General features: G+C 45.1%; 5 protein-coding genes across 5 annotated transcripts; 3 read left to right on the forward strand and 2 right to left on the reverse strand.

Moving 5' to 3' along the window:
- The first annotated feature begins 429 nt into the window (after positions 1-429).
- Positions 430-2,610, forward strand: PV09_08419 (uncharacterized protein). Its single transcript, XM_016362311.1, has one exon. The coding sequence runs from the start codon at positions 598-600 to the stop codon at positions 2,491-2,493; it is 1,896 nt and encodes a 631-aa protein (XP_016209946.1). The 5' UTR covers positions 430-597; the 3' UTR covers positions 2,494-2,610.
- Positions 2,463-3,543, reverse strand: PV09_08420 (uncharacterized protein). The gene is made up of 2 exons (XM_016362312.1): positions 3,225-3,543; positions 2,463-3,164 (listed from the first exon to the last, which is right to left on the reverse strand). The coding sequence occupies exons 1-2, from the start codon at positions 3,349-3,351 to the stop codon at positions 2,686-2,688; spliced, it is 606 nt and encodes a 201-aa protein (XP_016209947.1). The 5' UTR covers positions 3,352-3,543; the 3' UTR covers positions 2,463-2,685.
- A 4,754-nt stretch (positions 3,544-8,297) lies between these two features.
- PV09_08421 (uncharacterized protein) lies at positions 8,298-9,654 on the reverse strand (the record flags this gene model as incomplete). Its single annotated transcript, XM_016362313.1, has 2 exons — positions 8,298-8,713; positions 8,805-9,654. The coding sequence occupies 2 exons, from the start codon at positions 9,652-9,654 to the stop codon at positions 8,298-8,300; spliced, it is 1,266 nt and encodes a 421-aa protein (XP_016209948.1).
- Positions 9,655-15,345: 5,691 nt separating this feature from the next.
- On the forward strand, positions 15,346-17,458 carry PV09_08422 (uncharacterized protein). The gene is made up of 5 exons (XM_016362314.1): positions 15,346-16,061; positions 16,116-16,136; positions 16,196-16,434; positions 16,490-16,611; positions 16,664-17,458. The coding sequence occupies exons 1-5, from the start codon at positions 15,635-15,637 to the stop codon at positions 17,391-17,393; spliced, it is 1,539 nt and encodes a 512-aa protein (XP_016209949.1). The 5' UTR covers positions 15,346-15,634; the 3' UTR covers positions 17,394-17,458.
- Positions 17,459-20,332: 2,874 nt separating this feature from the next.
- On the forward strand, positions 20,333-21,298 carry PV09_08423 (uncharacterized protein; the record flags this gene model as incomplete). Its single annotated transcript, XM_016362315.1, has 1 exon — positions 20,333-21,298. One exon carries the CDS (start codon positions 20,333-20,335, stop codon positions 21,296-21,298), a length of 966 nt encoding a protein of 321 aa, XP_016209950.1.
- Between the last annotated feature and the right edge of the window lie 109 nt (positions 21,299-21,407).

Genomic DNA, 21,407 nt, shown 5'->3' on the forward strand with positions numbered 1-21,407 from the left:
CTCGGAAACCCTGCGCTCCCAGTGGCTGCTTGCGAGGCGCGGCTCTATGGACGATCGGCAAATAGAAGTTCCCTTCTGAGGCACCTGCATTAAGAACATGGCGGATGTGGTATAGATGCCGTCGAGAATTCAGCACCAAGATTGAGAGCACGAGGGAGATTTTGCGTTCGGACTAGTTTTGGTTTTGCTGAATGCATCAGCTCAAACTTTATGATTCATAACGATACCATCGCTCGCTTGGTAAACAAGAATGCGAAGCAACAATTCATGCCATTCTTCCCCTGTCATTGTTGCCCACCTCGCGAGAGGAATGTGAGAAGGATGAGTTATGATGCCAAAAGTGAAAATCACGTGGCTTCTACGGTACGCAAGTCTGGGGTACCTGATCAGGGCTTTTTCTCAATGTTTCATCTTTTAGGGCCGTGCGCCAAGAGGTTGCGTGTCCGTACATGATCGGAAACTTATCCTCGTTCCTGAGATCTGGCCTCGTTGCGAACGTCGCCGCTTTCATTTCTGAGAAAGCGTCTATCTTTTCTCAAATCTTTGTGTCCTAGTGAATTTCGATGTGTGCATGAACGAAGACACCATTAATGAAGGATGTTACCCAGGCCGTGGGGCGCGCAAGGGCTCTCGGTGCACGACAAAGGCCCATTCCATCCGCTGATTGATGAGGTCGAAATGCAGTCCCATATGCGCGACAATGGACATGAGAACCATGAGCCTCCTGCTTCAATGTTGCCATCAGAGCCACTGCAAGGCGGAGACACGATCACGTGCTTGAATGGCCTGAGAGGGATCGCTTGCCTCCTAGTCTTCAATTACCACTTTCTTTGGCCATGGACGGCGCACATTGCACTTGGGCATGGAGCACTACCGCCACGAAGTCCAGAGCCCTACAATGGCTGGCCTTTTTTACCCATCGTGTGCCTCCTGCACCGTGGGAGACCCATGGTCGCCATCTTCTTCGCCATATCCGGATACGTTCTTTGCCGTCACCCTCTGAAGGCCATTCACGCGCGCCGGCTAGATGTTGCGTACAAGAGTCTGGCATCCGCTGCTTTCAGACGTGCATTCCGTTTATTTCTACCCCCCCTTTTGAGCATGTTCCTTGTGGCGATGATGGCTCAGATTGGCATATTTCGCTCGGAACGCGACATCTACACAGGCCCCGACTCAAAGTACATCAACGGTTCAGTCACAGTTGGTTACGTAGGGCGCCCGTGCACGAATATCACCTCGAATTCCTCAACGCCAATGGAGATGGCACAGTACCTTAGGATATCAAATGCGCAATATCTAGTTAATGTTACAGGCAACACTACTGCTGATTGGAGCGGGAATAGCTTTTGTCTGAACACGACGTCGCGCTTGGTTGGACCAGCGACTCTCTACAACAGCATGAACGCGACCGAGCAAGTATGGTGGAAATTGGCGATGGGCATGTGGATCTCGGGCTACGAAAGCCGTTTGATACGTGAGCATGAAGCGTTAATGCAAATAATGGCGGAAAAAGAGCACAACCGAACACTGGCCGATCATGCAGTCAAGGATAAAATCAACAAAGGTCTGCCGCCAGGCCCAGAACTCCCTGCCGCATTTCCGAAGTACAACGATTGGTCTTGGGTCCAGCTCGGAGGTTCGTGGGAAGAGCATCCTATCATTCACGAAAAGATGACTTACGCTATCGGCAATCTGACAACAACATACATGGAATGGGCAAACCCTTTCAATTTTGGGCTTTACTTTCCCAGATACGATCCACACACATTTACGATTCCCCTCGAGTTTCATGGCTCAGTATTTATATATTTTTTTCTTCTGGCCACAGCTGCGCTGAAGTTCAAGTGGAGAATGAGCATCGGGGGGTTGCTTACTCTCTACAGTCTCCGGATGGGCCGTTGGGATATGGCTTTGTTTATGGGTGCCTTGCTACAATCCGAACTGGACATTCAAAAACCCTCTTGGGGTTGGCACGCTGAGTCATGGACTGTCAACCTTCGCTCCAATCTATGGTATCTACCTCAGGGGAGACAAATCTTACGTTGGTGTTGTGCTATCATAGCCCTCCATCTTCTTTCGTATCCTGATGCAGGTGCCGAATTTACTCCTGGTTTCATGCAGCTCTCAGAATGGGTGCCCCGATACTACGGGCCCTTGTCAGGTTGGATGTTCTATCAGGCTATAGGTGCGCTGATGTTGCTTCCCTGCATTCTGAGATCCCCGCTCCTTAGGGAGTTTTTCGACAAGCCGATCGTGCAATATCTAGGTAAAATCAGCTTTTCTTTTTACCTTGTTCACGGTCCAGTCTTGCATAGCTTAGGATTTTGGTTGATGCCTCGACTTTTTGATCGTTTTGGATTGCTTCCCGGGCTTTCCATTGGCTATGTTGTCTTGTTAGCTGTATCATTATACATTGCTGAATTCTGGTACAAGAAGGTAGATATTTGGAGCACGAGTATTGGCAAAAGAGTGGAAAGACTGCTCTTAGATTGATTTATCGTTAGTTCGTACAAAAAGTGGATAATCATGTCTACAATAGAAGTGCTTCCAGTGGATCAGTTTTCTTTTGCTCCTCGTGGCTAGAAAACAGTTCAAATACCAAACTCCGGTGCAAATTCTCTTGGAAAACCTCTTGGGTTCTCGAAGCCATCTCGCAGTTTGACCCATTTCAGAGCATTTCCATATCTAATCGTCGTCCGGAGAAGGAAGGGGTGTCATTTCCGTACTGGCGAGGTCAACGGTTACTATGGATTCCATCTTTTTGTCTAGATTTGATGGAGATGACTTTTGCACTAAGACTGGAGTGCTAAGGATCATGCTTGTACTCTCATATCCGAAGTAATCTCCCAGATTCTCGCTTTGCGAACGTGATTCGATGTCGTCTTGTGTGGTTATTTGACCCTCGATTGTTGTCGATCGTCCAGACGAAGTTCGGACAAGCGCATGGTCTTCGTCGTCCGAATCGTCATACTCCAACCAATCATCGTCACTGGAGGTTGAGTCGTCCTTGTCATCAGACGACATTTTGCCTTCACCCATCTCCTTCGAGGGCTCATTTGGCACACACTCCTCCAAAACTTTGCTCGAGCCGGAAGACGTGACGTCTACTTCGTCATCGCTGATATCAAGCTCGCTAACAAGAACGTCGAGGAAGTTTGCGTGACCTTTGCTCAGATTGGCATGTTAGCTTTTTGCCTTTGGGATGCCAGGTTCGTTCCACGTACCAACAAGTCGTCTCAGATCATGCGAGCCACGACGAGCCTCTTTCCCAAGCTTTTTATGAGCAGTTGGCGCGATACCCCAATACTTGACTCTTCGACTAAGAGATGGCCGTAATTTTGGCCGCATCATGTTGTCTTCCTTAAGCAGGCTTTGACTTAGCTCGTAGTTTCTCACTTAGGTCGCACACACTTAATAGTTTCCACAGACACCATGATTTGATGAATGTTAGGATAAAGCTATGGTCACATGTTCTAGCGCTGACTGAGCATAGCTCCCAGATCTCTAAGCATTTCCACCGGGTACAAAGCCAATGAGCGCAGCCGAAGTAATCGGCACGAACCGCGTTCGGCATCATTCTTGGAAATCTAGTTAACCCCGCAGTGTCGCCAACTTCAGCCATACTTGCCATTCTCGTTCGCGCGTTGGCCTACGGTCTGGGCTAAAACATAATTCTTCATAATATGCTGAATACATCGGTCAAGAGGTCTTTGGCAGATGTTGATCTTTCGTCCGACGCAAATTTTGTAAGGCAAATCGTGAGCTCCCTTGACACTTCGACAGACTGTACTTTATTCGTTTCAATTCTGAAGTGGCGTGATTCTTCTCGTATCGAGTGTGAAAAACAATGTCTTGAATATTTCAATGAAACTGCCGAAAGTCAACAACCTCTGCACCGTAGCTAGACTTCCAAGCTTGAAGCTCTGGCATATGTTGTGTCTTCTAGCGATCGAACGGGGCTGCTCGTCCATAGCAGAGCGGGTACAAGAGTGACAGGGTGAGAACCTGAGTGACTTTGGGTTGCTTGGGCAGAGATACAAATGATGACTCTTGTACGCAGATTTTTGAATCATGAAATCATACTAACATGGACTTAAAGAATCTTCTACCCGCAAACATCGACTGTATCAAACTCCTTGCTCCGTCTTTGAAATAAGCGCAACGCAATTCGGCCGTTTCATACGATTCAAGGCTTCTTCCACGTATCCTCTAATAGCGCCCCTTTCGCCTTCTTATTTGCAAGTAGTTCTTCGCGCCAGAGCCACCCCAAAGCAATTGTAGCACCGGGTCCAATAAGAACAGTGGACGCAATCGTACGCCCGAGCAGGCTGCTCCAGCTAACCTCAAGTTTTTCCCAGTATTTCAAGTCTCTGAACAATAGTGCAACCCAAAAAAAGGAGCCCAATAAAGCCAAAACGTGATCCCAAGCGATAAAATTTCTCGCACACGACCAGATACCCTCTGGTGTGTTCCAAAAAGGTGTAAATTCGTACAAAGCCGAAAACGGCGTCTGCGTTAGCGTATATAGCCATACTACGCTGGATATGCCTGCAGATGCCCACATTGTGAGACGAATTGATCTTAAATCCCGATTAGGCTCGTAGATACGGTCGTAGGTCAAGGTGTTTTTTGAGAAGCCTGATTTCGCCAGAATCCACTGTATTAATGCTACCCATACTGGAAATGGTTGCCAAAGCCACCCCCAGTAATATCGACTCTCGGGGTCAATTGCATCAGAAAGTGACAGGAAAAATGGGACATAAAATGCTGTCATAGCCAAAAATACTGTGCGAGTATATTGAAGGTCAGTTGTTCGTTGGTCCAGAGCCTTATAATTGTCCATTTGAGAGGAGACATAATGGAAGAAGTAGTAAAGCTGGCCACAGTATCCAATGCCCAATACTTGACACAACAGGCCCCAAATAACTGCACTGTTTTCAATAGTTAGAAAGCGAACATGCAAAATAAATGGATTATTCCTTACAACTTAGCCAGGGTCAATGAGTTCGCACAACGACGCGACTCAATTAGAAAGATCGTGTAAAAGGTTGCATAATCTGCAAAGAATGTCAGAACTTGCCATGAGGCCTTGGTATCGAAGCCTATAGTCCAACTGGCACAAAAAGTGGTGATGATCCGAAGCAGACCATCTATTTGCTCAATGCCAAAAAATGATGAATATATTGGCAGAGATCCCGAGTCCCAAGTAATCCGGCCAGATTTTAGCATCTCCGAAAGTTCATAGCTGCTGTTTGATGGATCCAGTTTTACAACTGCAAGCAGAAAGACTGCTAACAGTGGAGACGCGCGTTTTGCGCGACTCAATAAGCTCTCCCTTTGACCTGCACCGAAGTTCTTGTTAAACGGCATTGTGCCAGACACCGCAGCTTTCGGCGGGGGTATGAAGTCTAACATGTCCGCACCGACTTCCAACTCGCTGAAAAAGCCGACCCCAGAGTCGTTTTGAATGAATGGCAAGATGTATTCTTGTACAACCCTCAGGACTAGGTTGTACTTACAAATCAGTGCAGTGTGGCCGTTCGCTTTCGCAACATATGCGGCCACCCGCGACGACCGTGGCTTTTCATACTTATGCTTCAACGCCGTTCGAATCTGCTCCAGAGATGGTTTTTCACCACCACTTTCATCCAAAAGTTGCCGCAGAGTATTCGTCAGCGCAGCTGCGCTTTCCATGCATAGGTTTCCTCCTTGTCCAGCGCTAATAGTTTGCTTGTGTACTGTATCTCCAAGCAATGCAAATCGACCCCAAGCGCATGTTTTATGTTCCCCCATCTCCGTGGGCAGATATATTGCCACAGTACGATTCTCCCAGAGGTCTCGGAACTTTTGCGATCCATTGGGCATGATTGGACAGTCGGCTAATTTGTCGGCCAAAGCTTGCGCATCCGAGGACGTAAATCTCACTTCACCTGGTGCAAAAGGCCTTGGTAATGTGTAGCATACATACCAGAAGATCTTGTCATTCCCTACAGCCCACATTATAGAATGTCCTTTGTCAGGGATGACGTCAAAGTATCTCGGATGAAATTCCTTCATCGAGCGTGATATGCCAAAGAGACAGCTGAAGGTCGCATATGCTGGCTTTTGTTCAGACCTCGGAATCGCTCCATCTGTCTCATTGGAGGCTCTCCACATCTCTGAGCGCACTGTACTTCGTACTCCATCCGCTCCTGCAACAATATCGCCGCGATACGTAGAGCCATCCGTACAATGAACTATGACCTCGTCATTGAAATGGTCTACCTTTTGAACGCGCTTGTTTTTCAGCACTTTAGAGCTCCGGCTATGGCTTGGTAACCGATGATATAGGGCTTTCAAGATTTCACTCCGCTCAATGAAACCCCTGGTGTACCCGGATCTGCACTAAATTATGAGCTTTCCTTTGAAGAGTCAATATCAGTTGTACCTTTTATCACTTAGCGGCACTCCGCCTTGAGGAGTGGAAACGTAGTCTCCATTTGGATAGTGCATCCCTACGTATTGTAAAGGGGCAATTTTTGCGAATAGTTGCTCACGTATTCCGAGCTGTTCAAGCAGCGGACCAGATCCGGGATTCAAGCAAAGTCCCGCCCCGACGAATGGGGTTATGTCATCACGAGCTTCGAGCAGTATGTAGTCAATGTTCGCTAGTTCGAGACAATTGGCAAGGGTTAGACCTGATATACCGCCTCCTACAATGAGAACTCGGAAATGTTTGCCCGTTTGATTTCCTGTCATATTGAATAATTCGAAGAAAAATTGCAATGGAGTATTTGTGATGTACATATATATTGTCCGACTATTGGTATTTAATAACTACCGGAGTTATTACTGTATTACCAAGGTCTTTGTCCCTGCCGAGTTAATAAAGGCGGGGATTGTGCTTTCTCACCCCTGCAACAAATGAGGGGACAGCCCATTTATGAAATTGCCAAGATCAAATTTCTGCGTCTCCTTGATTTTTGGTGCAAATAACCGAAAAGAGGGAATATCTGATCTTGTTGACTCGATCATGTATGACATCAATGGGAGCTTTATTTGTCTTCTTGGTCATTATAAGCCTTCATCCAAAGATTCTCTGATCATTAAAACTGAAATGCACATTGCAAATTGGCAAATCTTTCACGGGCTTCGTAGTTACTGTCCACAGCGGAAGCTGTAGTCCTCAATTCTACTGCTATTAACTGATTAGATGTCTTTTATTACTGTTCATCGTATTCAACTAGCACTTTAAGACGCTTGTCGTAACATGAATACACTATCTGGTTAAACAAAATCAGATTGCTGGCCTATACTCCAGTCTACATTCGCCATATCTGTACAATATGCAGATACTATCATTTTATCCTAATATCAAATGTTGACACAAATTTGACCTCTTATTCAATTACTCTCATTCTATAACGAGGTATGTACCTATGTTAAATAGCTAGATTTTGGAGTGCAAAATGATAGTAGTTCTTGAATACATTTCTCCACAAAGCAGTTATGTTGAGTTTTCGGGTTCCTCTTACCAGACGCACGCTATATTCTTGCTGTATCTTTAGTTCAATAGTCATCTAAATTTGGAGTTGATTAAAAAGACATAAGTAGAACAACGCCGCAGGGTAAGGAAGCAAAAAAACTATTGTCAAGCTGATAGGGTATGCATATTTTGCCAGATTTTCTCGTAAAATTAGTAACTTAAATACAGATACCCTTAATGTTACTAAGCTCTACATGAGGGAGCGCCGAAAGAAAGTCTGGCATGCTTGAATATAAAATTCCTGCTACAATACTTACGGCGACCGCATTTATGCTCAGATGATTTCCCAGACCTCTCATGAGAACGCGGTTGTAATTAGCTATTGCGACTGTTTCTACTACCGAAAGTACAGTCCTAGAATCCTGCCAACAAGCCTGAGGCCATCTGCATTCTAGAGTAGCCCAACCGCGTTCTAAGGTTTCAATGTGACCAGCAGATATAAGACCAACTAGGACAACTGAAACTACTCTAGCCTGGTTGTGGCTTTTTAAGGTTAGTAGAGCTGTAAAAACGGCTGTGATAATAATTCAATCTTCTTTTAATTCTAGGGATTCCACGTTTTGCATATTAAAAACGCGTTGGCATCACAATATTGCTCTAAAGTAACTTTGATGGCGAAAGATAATTTATCATATAAATATTATGTTGGTATTGATATTAGAACAGCAAGTACTATTCAGTTTATAGTACAGGTGTATTCTGCAGATATAATTCCTGTACTACCCTGTGGAATACCCTGCTTTTCATCATCGAGAGGATCAACTCCTGTTTCTCATGCCCTGAAGACACTTGAATCAATCCACTTCGAGTCTCCAGGAACGCCATCCTCAGTCAAGAACACCTTACTAGGGCTACTATAAGGAGCGTAGGTCTTAGAATTCAAAACGGTTGTAATGTTGGAGTGAGCCTCAATGGCAGAGATGTTGTAACCCGGGCCGTAGTCTTCATAAACAGCCATTAAGGTGTAGTTGTTGATGCGAGGGTCAGTGGAGCTCCATTCAATATAACCAGCAGGAAGAATACTGGCATCTAGGTAGGTGTCGACAAAGATACTGCGGTGCTGGGCGTTCCAAGGGCGACCGAGCGCGCACTTGCCTTTGATTGAGGGTGCGATAGAGGAGTTGGCGGCAATAACATGCGAATTCGAGATATATACACCATACTTGTTGGTAAAGGTGGTGTTGGTTCCTAGATTCGCCTCAGTATAATTGCCAATATCATTAAGACAATCAGAGATTGCATAAAATGATTGACGATATTATTGCTTCTGCCCACTTACCCTTCCATGCAGTAATGCCACCACCGCAACCACGGAGAGCCAAGGTCGATTCCTCAATCCAGGCTGTACCAAAACCATAGAGAAAGTCAGTCTGACCAGCCACGATGGTGTCGTAAAAGTAAGCATTGCCGAGCTTGCCAACATAGACGGTGTCTTGATACGAGTAGAAGCCGCAACTGTAGAAGCCAGCATTGGCGTACGAGACGCCTACTGTCAGTGCAGGTCCAGAAGAGTACTCAGAGTACACATTCCGGAAGTCTATATTGTAGGCGCGGAAATCGGTATTGCCAAAAGGAGTGTCTTCAGGCACAGCAAAGCCCGTGGGGCCAGAGCCTGTCAGGGAGGCATCGTATGTTGGCGCTACCGTAAGCACACTTGTGACAGCGTTATCCACACTGAGACCTGTGTTGTCCGTATTGGACTTAGCCCAGATGACTGTCACGCCGTTCGAGTGGTCCGTGTCAGAGCTCACGTCACTATACGACTTGCCCAGATATGGCCGGTCACTGACGCCCAGAAGGCGCAAAGGTCCAGGACGCGTTACGTTGAGCTGCTCTGTGTAGTTACCCGGAGCAATGAGGATGTATTGAGTTGAGTTGTCGTTAGGGAGAGATTCAATCGCGGCCTGGATAGAAGAAAAATCCGCCTTTGAGCTAGTCTGGCTCACGTATAGCGTTCCCTTGGGACATCCTAACAATGGGTCATCGCATGTATTCCGCTGGCATTCTGCAAAAGAAGTTGCGGGTTTGGGGGTCGAAGAAGAGAAAGTTTGTCCCTTCTTGACGAACCTACTTGGCGCAGTTGCACCAAGCGGCACCAGCGCAGAGAGTATAAACAAAGACAGATACATAATGATCAGGAGGCTTCCTTAAAGATAAGTTTTAGCAATGTAAAATTCTATTGGCTCCGGTGTTTGGGCTGAGTCGAGGGCACCCAGAAGTAATGGAACGTTGAAACTGCACATTTCTTAGAACCTATGATCACTCTATATACACACACTTCTATTATTACATTTTAACATACAGGTACCTGAAAATGTGAATGATTGCACAATCTCATCTCTAGCCTGATCTTCTTGCCTGCCCCCAGCGCTATTGCAACAGAGGCTGCAACTCAGAAATGTGTAGTTCCAACCACTATTGGGCTCCCATGCTAGATTTTCGCATCTGTAATTTGACGGAAAATTTCTTGGATTATGGACTTGGTCTACATCACCGCGTTTGATTGAGCGTGGAGAAATACGGAGAAAATATTCCACGAAACGGAGCGATGTGGAGGACCCTAAGGGAGCAAGGGGTTTGAATTTGATGCATGTCATGTGAACATCATAATGCAAATTCTAGCATGAATGCCAATTTTATACTGGGAGAAATGCAAAAGCATATAATCAAAAAATACATCCTCATCTGATATTAGTTGTTGTTGCTATAAAGCTTCCTTGAATGCCGCGTAACAAGCACCGCCAACCTCAGCTAGCCCAAAGTGGAGACAACTAGGGAACCTCTGACAGCGCCTAGTTCTAGAAAGCAGGGTGGAGAACTCCCGCAGGAACAACAAACTTCTCGGCTGCGGGCTTGTCAATGCTTAATACGCCTAACGGCATTTCTCCGTTATGGACAGATATAAGCTACCCTGTTGGTTAATTTGTACGTTACGAAAGACGGAGCCACACAAGGTAGGACCCATGAAAGGTAATAAGACTAATAAAGTCTTACACTAAAAGGGGTACTTCTAAACTAATTAAAATCTGTATCTCTCTCTCTGTATATTTTAGTTCCTCTCTGCTTTGTATATCCCTTAAGATTAAGGGGTTATCCATACCTAGTATAGTGCCTTAGCACCCCTACAGCCCCTAACCTGATATGAGGACTTTTATACTGCCTTCCCCTCCTTAAGGACTCTAGCCCTAGAATTAGTAATGGTAACTCCATATTAAGAAACCTTATAGGGAAAAGTATAAGATATACTGCGCTTTTTCTCATATTACAGCGCCAGTACAGCAGTTCTATTTTTCTTCTCTACTCTTATTTAGAGTTGCCTTATAGCCTGTGAGGATATCGACACAAAGGCCTGAGGCGGACAGCCTGCGTGTCCCAGAAGAGGGGTAGCATCATCACCGCGTTTTCTTCGAGCCACTCTTCTGTATACTGAGATGTATGTATACGTGCGTTATCTTGCAGTAATAATGATTAATGTGCCCATTGATCTGCAAGTAAATCATTAAGGCCTGCACGTACGACCATGATGAATACCCACCCCATGGCGAAGTCTTTGTTACGAAGTAACACATGATTTGTCACGTGAGTGATCATTTTGATCATTTTCAGGAAAATGATCAAAATGAGCGCATCAGCCAATAGTTGATAACCAGGGTGTTGCTGATTGGTTAAAGTGATCATTCTGATCATTTTGCCAAGAATGATCAGAATGAGTGAGGCAACAAGGACACCAAGAATAAGGTCTATATAAACATCCTGTCTCTACCGTTGTTACACTTCTTCGTGATTTAACTGTCTAGTTTATCTAGAAGTTAGTTTGAATATCTTTTCATACTCTTAAAGCTCATACTATTCTAAGTCATAAACATAACTACCTTATTATATTCCTTCCATAATAAGCTCTTGTTATACATTGTTCCTCTGCTCTAGGGAGCTAAACCCTTCCGAAGTGGCTTACATTAGTGAAGCTAGTCGGTATTGGGAAGGTATTCCTAACAGTCTTATCGCGCTCTATTATGTGAATCGGGGCACACCCTGAGGTGCCTGAGAAGCCATAATTGATCATGAACGATGTAGCCTTGCCTCTGGTGCATTCTAATATCATTTTTTTGTGCCATTTTTCTTTAGGTGTTCTAAAAACCCAGGCTGTCGCTTTACCTGCACCTTTTTCAACTGAACGCTCATCAGACCAGATAACTCGACTCCAATCTTGCTCGCTCACTGAAAGGTGACGCCGTGCCTATTCCAGACGAATTTGAGCAAGTACTTCAGTTAATTCTGGTCGGTTTGCGGCTCGCCATCTCTTGATGTGGTAAAGTTCGAGGATGCGTTGAAATGTCCGTTTTGAAAATCCAACCCCAGCTCTTCTTGGGTCGTTTTCCACGTAGCCTCTAGATTTTTACATACGTAACGAATGATGCATCGTTCCGTATATACAGTGCATTTCTTTGGGCCACCTGATCGAGATTTTAACCGTTGGTGTGGTTGTTCATCGCGTCGAGCATAGATGGTCTGAACCATCTTGGGGTTGAGCGATTTAACAGCTGCAACTTCAACGGTCGATGAGTCCGCGTCTAGTGCACCAATTATGTATCCAACGGTAGAAAGAGAAAGCTGTCGTCTTGTAGTATTTCTACGTACATTATTTGAGACTTTTGCGAATGGTCTCCGTTGAGGCATGGTGGATAATTACAAGGCCTTGGTTCAGGATGCGCCGGACAGGAGATGTTTTGTTGGCCAGTGCTTCAAGCTCTTGGCATAGTACCGCGGTACATAGACGTTGTGGCGCACGCTGGTCTGACCCGAAATACAGGCATAATGTTTCCACGATAGTGTAATGTTAAGTATATATTATATGTTAAAGCGGTCCACTGCGGGGCTTTGCGCTAAGGTGCAAAAGCAGTTAATCAGTGGTCCATTTGAAACGGCCAACGACATGGGCCGTCAGCATCTAGCCTACGAATACTGCTTTAGGATCTTGTTCGATACTTTAAAAGGTTTATATGTAATTTCACAAACGGCATCGATAGTCAGAGAATAAAAAATTACTAAATGTTCTGCACTAGGAACTCATAAGACCAGGTATATATGATTATATTATCTAAACCGGTGTAAATAGTGCGTGTACTTAGTATCTTGGTTTCATACCGATTACGACAAGGTAAAATCTTGAAACTGTATTTATAATACTACTGCCTCCGTGACTTGCCCGTTAAAGCCGAGCAGATTAGAAATAGCTATGGCAATAAATCCAATGGAATCACTAAGAAAAATTTATATAAGCCGTCGTAATTCTCTATTCTTCTTATAACATACTCCTTCTCGTTGTTCCTTTACAGTTTTAGTATATCTATCTTAAAGCATACACCCTAAACAGCTATGAATAGCCTTAAGATTGTGTTTGGTGCAGCTGGTTTGGGACCTGGGCGAGACTATTCCAATACGAATTCTATAGAGAGCGTTTTGAATTTATGTCTAAAATATGGCATCAATACGATCGACACTGCTCAACAATATGGTCAAAGCGAGATTATACTTGGCGAAATCAATGCTGGTACCCGTTTCACCATAGATACGAAAGCGAAAGGCGGAATGGACGCTGGAAACTCTTTGAAACCGGAAACTCTTTACAACCAGGCTCACGAATCGCTTAAAAGATTGAAGATAAAACAAATGGATATTTTCTACATCCATGCACCTGATAGCAGTGTCAACACAGCTGAATGGGTAGAAATCATGGACAAACTACACAAAGAGGGTGTTTTCAAACGCTTTGGCCTTTCAAACTTTACGCTCAGCGAGCTGAGAGAAGTCGTTGAAGTATGTAAAGCAAATGACTACGTCTTACCCAGCGTCTATCAAGGAAACTACAGCGCTGTTGCTCGGCGCCAGGAGAGTGAACTCTTTCCTGCATTGAGAGAGTTAGGGATTGCATTCTACGCTTATTCACCGATGGCCGGTGGGTTCCTCTCGAAGACCAAAGAAGAAGTTCTTTTGGGAGTAGACGCAGGCCGCTTCTCTAATGACCAATCCATATTGTCTCGGCTGTATAGGGATTTGTACATGAAACCATCATATCTCTCAAGCCTTGATGACTGGGCCGCCGCAGCAAATCAAGAAGGTATTTCAAAAGCCGAGATGGCCTATCGATGGATAAATTATCATAGCCACCTAAAGCACGAATATGGAGATGCAATTGTCTTTGGTGCGAGAACTCTTGAACAAGCAGAGGAAACATTGAGAGGTTTACAAGCAGGTCCACTCAAAGACACGACGGTAAACATGATAGAAAAAATATGGGAAAATATTAAGAACGACGCTCCCCTGGACAATTACAATTCTTTCATTAAAGCAAACCTTCTTAAATAGCTGCGCTCAGTGGTATCATAGTTAAACAATAAAAGTATTCACTACTGAAAGTTTCCATTGTTGGGTTTGTGTATCATGTAAAATATATTAAAATTTGTCTCGCTCGAACCTGCACATGATTTAGATCTAAACGGAAGATTCTTTAATTAAACGAGTTTCCGGTGAATACTGCACCACAACTTTCTATAATCCAGGTGCTTTCAGGTAAACACTCTTGGAGCTGAAAAGATTTACAAAAAGAATTAACAGCCGTAAGGCTTCATACAACTATTCATTATTGAGTTACCTCGATCATTGTACTCAATTGTGCATTCCTCAATAGTAAATCTTTCTATATCTGACAAACCATAATTTTGAACTTATACTAACAAACTAATACTTGATGTATGTAGTAGACTATTGTAATCGAAGTTTCTCACTTATAACTGACCTATGAAGTAGCTCTCCAAATATTGCTTTTCGACAGCCTAAATCCTGTATTAACTTCATGTGGATAGTCAGCACCAAACCAATTACCTTGCTCCTCCTCAAACAGTCCATACGTTCCTATCTGGTAAGCGGGTGAATTAGGTCAATTTTGTACTCCAGCCTGTATCTTGATCCCACAATTCCTTCGCTTGGGAAAGGGAAGATGATACCGTTATATTCTTGCTTTTCCATCCTCCATGGGGGTCTACATCACCCAGCAGTGTTAGCAGCTCATTATTGCTTATGGCGCAATCTGCAGAATATGCCGCTTGCTCTTCAACCAAGAAAGACGCGCTTACACAGTCCATCCCTACTGCGAACTAGACGTCAATTGAAACGAGAATGTTACTTCGAATGGTGCTCAGAGTGCACACCCGAGCTGAAGGTGACACGAAAACAGAGGTGAAAATCGAACAGCGATTGCACTGCGCCCACGTCCGGGATGATTGTGAATGCAAGTGCGACGCGACATGCTGTCATTGCCCATCGTTCCAGTTGCCAGACTAAGGGATCACTTCTGACCAGATATGCGATTTCTTGGACGTTGTCGCTGCGAGTATTGCAAATGGTGACGAAGCATTTTGAGCCAGAATAGATTTTCGTGCACATGTGTCATGCAAGCGGAAAGAATCTCAAATCGATGCCAGACATGATGGAAGAGATCGAAGAAGTCGAGGATGGGGCTCCTGTAGGTGTTGAGACGATAGCCCAGATGAGCCAATTTTTCTCGTGTACTCCGTTCGTCTCATTGCTTCGACCTTGTAGGGCTGTGCCGTTCCATGACTCGATAGCTTCCGCCAGTACCGGGAGTCAACACGCAACAAATACGGTTAGTTAGCGTTGCTCCCGCCTTGTAGGGCTGTGCCGTTTCATGACTCGATTGCTTTCGCCAGTACCGGAAGTCAACACGCAACAAATACGGTTAGTTAACTAGAGTGGCAGCTCTGACTAAGCTGAAGGCTAATTTTTCAGGTCCACCCAAGGTCGTACAACATCGCAACAGTCATCCAACAGGAGACTTCTGTAATTGAATTTCATTCTCACCGGAAGCAAAGATCCAGTTGACCTAACCCACCTTCGGATAATTATAGCGAATATTGGTTTCGAGCTTATAGCAAAGCGACTAATAGCGCGACATTGCGCGGTCAAAATTCACGGTATATTAGAGTTTGTAATGCTTCGTGAATCGCAACTACTAGCGTAATATGTCAAGATATAGGCTCTTTGTTTACGTCTATAACGTAGATTCTTTACGCCCTCAACATTCAGGAAAAGATGGAAGCCAAGGTTGAGCGACACTTTGTTGTGGTCTCTGCGACTAATTTTGTCAAAACACCTAATATAAGCATCGTACGGAGTGCTGCAAGACGCCATGTCTTGCAGGAAAAGCTGGAGATGGAGAGTATACAGAAGAAAAACAACACACTTCAAACCAGGTTTTCAATCAAGGAGGGCCAGCGAACGACAAGACAGATTAACTCAAAACGCGCTTCAATACCCTCCAATTTGATCAAATTTAGTCTTACGGACGAGAAGAAAAAAAGACCCGAGGTTCCGCGAAAGGGAAGAAATAGAAAATGCGGAATGGAGCAACAATTAATGTCTCTTGGGGATGCGAAAGGTAGCTTTTCAATACTGCAGCAGCCATACAGCAATATTCTCAGCAAGTCACAAATCGCTGTAATCGAACTTGCAGACCGATGTGAGTATCTTTACAACTCCGTACCAAATGGTACTCAAAGGACTGACGAATTAGACGTTGATGTATGGAAGTGGGGTCAGTGAAAGGACTCGTGAAGCACCAATCGGATATGGGACGTACTAACATCAACATAGGACAATCTAGAGAAGATGTTATTAGAGAAACGATGTTCGATCAAGGAATATGTCACAGCTTTCTTGCCATGGTTTATCATTTGTGGAATCAGGATATAGTACGCGCAGTGATTCACGAGAATGCGACCATCAACTATCTGAACGATCAGTTTGAATCAATCCGTCAAAAACCTAATCACATGACCGAAGATGAGATAAGAAACACAGCACGGTCGGTCAGTCGGCTTGCCTTGATCAAGGTAAACGCCAAGCAAGCTAGTTCTATGGCATTCTTTGTTTACTAATCAAGATTAGGTAAACCATGGCGATTTTGCAGCTGCGACCGTTCATATGAATGGATTATCAACACTACTCACCCTGAGTCGTGGATTTGGAGAGCTGTCTCCCAGCAATACTCTGAGAGGGAGTGTGGGCAGGTATGAATCTCTTGATACATTCGATGATGATACTGATAGTATTTCAATGTAGCTTAGTTCTATCATACATGACGCTATGGAACTCTGTTCCTGAATCGATTCAGTATCCTCTGGGTCCCATGACGAATAGTGCATACGCAGATGTCAAGTCTTTAGGTTTTCGTATTGAAGAGAGCTCTGTTTTGTTTAACGACCAATTATCAACTTTAATCTCTTTGCCAATTCTTGATGCACTTCGCGCTCTGAATGCACTCTGCACTGCGACGCAGACAAAGGAGGGGGAAACTCCCCAGCCAGTTCAGAACCTTGCATATGAATCGCTAAGACTTGGTCTGAGGCTGGTTTATGTGGGGAAACATCGCAATATCGATGACGATCTGCGAACTTCACAAGATGACTTTGAAGAGTGCTTGCGATTGACGATGCAGTTATTCATTTGGTCTTTCACTCGCAATGTACCAAAGACGTCACCAACCATGAAAACTTGGCATAATCAGATTCAGATGTTCATGTCTTCGGAACAACTCCTTGAGTTCTTGATTAGCATCGCACTCACCGAAACAGGGATGGAGATCGTGGTATGGCTGCTGCTAGTGGTTGGATCAACGGTCAGTACCTACGAAGACCAAGCTTTTTATGCCCGTTTGATGCAGCGCCTTGTCCCCCACTCTCTGACTACTGGTTTTCGGGATATCCAAGAGATGTGCACTCAGATCGCTTGGCTAGTCTCCGATCGCACTGCAGTTGCGGAAAGGTTTTGGATGATGTGCTTGGTCTGTTAACTGCAACTTTTAAGAGCTCTTTTGTACGCTTTCCATTTGTTTCTATATCGATAAATCTTTAATCTGTTCGGATGGTCTTACAATACAAACTTCTTCGGTGCCAGCTTGCTGTGGACATGACGCTTCGAAATCCTGTCATTCGCTTGCAGAAGTCCCAGTGTAGGCTGGAGCAGTTCTGCCAATCTCTTTTGCTTGATGATGGCCTATATTTATTATTAGATACTATCACCTTTTTTGGCCCGTGATCATGTCGCATACGGCTAAAGTTATTGAGAACTAGTCTGTTCTGAGGCTGTGTTGGCTGACTTCTGTCTCACCATAGGGCGTAAAATATTGCATCAGAATGTAAGAATTCTTACGCATAATCCGGTCACTGGAGTAATTGAGAGTATAAATATGCATCTCCCATGGCTCAAATCCACTGCACAATTGATTATAACCTAAGCTATCATGTACTCATCCAAGTTCATCAATTTCATATTTCTCACCTACGGGCTGTGCAAAGCAGGCCTCGGAGCGGATTGCAACCCCAAATTTTCCCAAGCTCCATCGTTCTCCGTTGCGGACGGCCGTACATTGCAAAACAATATACTCTCGAACAATTTCAATCCTCCTCTTGACTTTCCACTACTCTCGACAGCACAATCTAGCAATCGCTTCTCATTCGGCAGCGCCACTGCTTGCTTGGAGAACGGCTTCTTGTTCGACAATACCCACATTTCGCAAAGCGACCTTGCATTTGCGGTCCAGAATATTCTTGATGTCTGCAACAATGGAGCCACGAGTCTCGGGTAAGGTGAAGCTCTTGGAACTTCGTATCGTGTGACTGACATACCATTTAGTGGAAAATTCCAGATCATTGGAGACACGGGGCTTCCTGTAGACCTATTTCTCAAGGCAAGCTCGGAAGGCTGTTGAATTTTTCCAATACTACCGACAAAGTCATCGAGATCATCAATGGATCTGTCCAATCTCTTGCTCGCAGACATTCTCAATACTTCTAAGTTCTCGTCACGGTGTCGCATTGGGTATTTTGTAATGGAATTTAGTCTAGAACCTTCACAATTAGAATATACAACCTACAAAAGCACGCGCATGCCCCGTAGTCCCAAATCATCCACATAACAAGCGGAACAAGGAGTCATGTCCATTCAGCCGTTAAAATATGTCCGCGCCACACGGAGAACTTGTATCCTGGAACGATAGTGTAGCAAGGTTATGTGGAAAGGTTCCTAAAATTACGCACATCTCTCTAACCCTTTTCATACTCTTGCTGACCAGACGGGAAAACTTGCTGAATCCTCAAAATATATATAGTCGCTCCTTTTTTTCAGATTTCTTCCTCTTCGACTACCCATTTCTCAACCCTTAACTCCTCTGTTGGAACTGCCTGAGTCTATCATGACCTACATTCCTTCTCAATAGAGACAAAAACACATCCTCGAGCACCCCTCGTATCAGTCACTTTAAATGCTAGACAGCTTCACGGCTGTTGTTGTCTAATTCGTTATGGGTAACACATTCAGTCAATGCTTCAATCTCCCATCCCCAACTCTTACGGAGCGCAACCTGCAGGATCAGACAGGTGAGTTGACACTTGATGGCTGGAAGGGCATGTACTCACCAAGGGCAGGAAGGGTTCACATAGTGACTGGCGGCTACGGAGGTTGTGGTCTGGAGCTGGTCAAGATCCTCTATCAACACAATGGCACGGTGTATATTGCGGGTCGCTCAAAGGAAAAGGGGGAAAAGGCAATTGAATCGATCAGAAATGCGTTTCCGAGTTCAAAAGGCAAACTCGGATTCTTACATCTCGACCTAGCAGATATGCAGTCGGTAAAACCTGCAGCTCAGGAGTTTCTCTCGTTGGAACAACGACTTGACACGCTCACAAATAATGCTGGCATCATGGTGCCACCGAATGGCTCTAAAACAATCCAGAACTTCGAGCTCCAACTAGGCACCAACGTGCTTGCGCCTTGGGCTTTTACCAAACTACTCACCCCCTTGCTCATAGAAACTGCATCAACTGCTGCAGCCGGAACAGTGCGAGTCACATGGGCATCTTCATTAGCCGTGGATCTTACGGCGCCAAAACCTGGAGGCGTCGTCTTCGATGCAACAACAGGACATCCAACCACCTTCAAAAACCAGCATGTCAACTATGGTCAGTCCAAGGCGGCCAATACCCTTCTTGCAGCCGAGTTTGCCAGACGCAATCCTGTTGCAGAATCGAAAGTTATCTCCTTGTCGTGGAATCCCGGCAACTTAAGGTGAGCTGCACAAATAACTCAACACGCATGTTTCGTTGACAAGACATTCAGCTCCGACCTGCAGCGCCACCTCCCTCGATGGGCAAGGTGGCTTCTTGACCGCACAATGTTCCATCCACCCCTGTATGGTGCCTACACGGAGCTGTACGCGGCATGTTCAACTGAGCTAGGCGAAGCTCAGAACGGAGCCTATATAGGGCCGTGGGGCAGAGTGCTCAGCTATCGCCCGGATGTGCAAAAGGCAGCTGCGGACGAGGCTAACGGAGGCACAGGACAGGCTAAACAGCTGTGGGATTGGTGTGAACTGGAGGCGCTACCTTACTTGTAAAGAGGAAGGATTGAGATTAGAGAATGTCAGAATGCGTCAGCGGATGTGAACGTTTGACCTAAACCACATTTGGTGCTTGAGCTTCCCGCAAAGGCGGCACAAGGATACGATAAGGACCGAGGACAAAAGGGAAAGTGAAAAAGCAGCAAAGCTTGACATCTTGGCTGAAGTTCTAATGCTCTGATTTTCTCTTTGCATTTTATCTGACTTACAACGTAGCGAAGCAGCATCACACCAGTTTATTTAAAATCTTAACTACGTTTCCCTACAATTGATCTGTGTTGCACATACCTCCTTCGCCTCAACGGACAAGTTGAGCGACTAATACTATCAAAAACATGCCAGACTCATATCTCGAAATGGTAGCTCGAGCAGTACGGGCTAGATCACGCATTCGCAGCTACATATACCTGACTCCACTGATCCCATCACGGATTATTGGGAAGGCTAACAGCACTGAAGTCCTTTTCAAGACTGAGAATTTCCAAACAACGGGATCCTTCAAAATCAGAGGCGCGATGTCCAAATTGTCCATCCAACCTTCTAGCGAACGATTGATCACAGCATCATCAGGAAACCATGGAATTGGCGCCGCGCATGCAGCACAGGCTCTCTCAAAGTCGTTGACAATTGTACTGCCTGAAACAGTTGTGCCTGAGAAGTTGAGCAAGATCCGATCATATGGAATTGATGTGGTCTTACATGGCAGTGAAACAGGCCTAGCAGAGCAGCATGCGCAACATCTCGCAAAATTTGAGAACTATACATATGTGTCGCCTTACAACGATCCGGATATCGTTGCTGGACAGGGAACTTTGGCTCTCGAAATGTTGGAACAATGCGACCACATCGACAATGTATTCGTTTCCATGGGTGGTGGTGGCTTGATCAGTGGCGTCGGGGCAGTCATGAAAGCCTTCAGTCCGCGGACAAGAATTTTCGGGGTTGCCGCAACGAATTCTAAAGCCCTTGCAGAGTCCATAGCTGCAGGCCATGTAGTCGAATCCCAGCAACTAAGCACATTGGCCGATGCGATAGCGGGAGGGATTGACACAGATACAATAACGCTGCCATTGGCGATGACTGTGGTCGATCAAGTTCTCGAATGCGACGAGGAAGAGATTAGGAGCGCCTTGAGAGAACTTGCACTGTCGGAGAATTTGATGGTTGAAGGTTCCGCTGCTCTTGCGGTGGCTGGCTTCAATAAGGTTGCCTCAAGTTTAACCGGCCAGACCAACGTTATTGTGATATGTGGTGGAAATTTCAACCAGGATACCATTGTGAATGCTATCCTTGCTGGCTAGCACTAGTACGTACGGTACCTTAGATTAAGGTCAGCAATGTGAACGATACAACCCGCTAGGAACATGATCCACATCAATCGGTATCTGCTAGAACACTAGGCGAATTAGT

This window comes from Verruconis gallopava, assembly GCF_000836295.1.
Source record: "Verruconis gallopava strain CBS 43764 unplaced genomic scaffold supercont1.40, whole genome shotgun sequence".
In the NCBI taxonomy this organism is placed as follows: Eukaryota; Fungi; Ascomycota; class Dothideomycetes; order Venturiales; family Sympoventuriaceae; genus Verruconis; species Verruconis gallopava.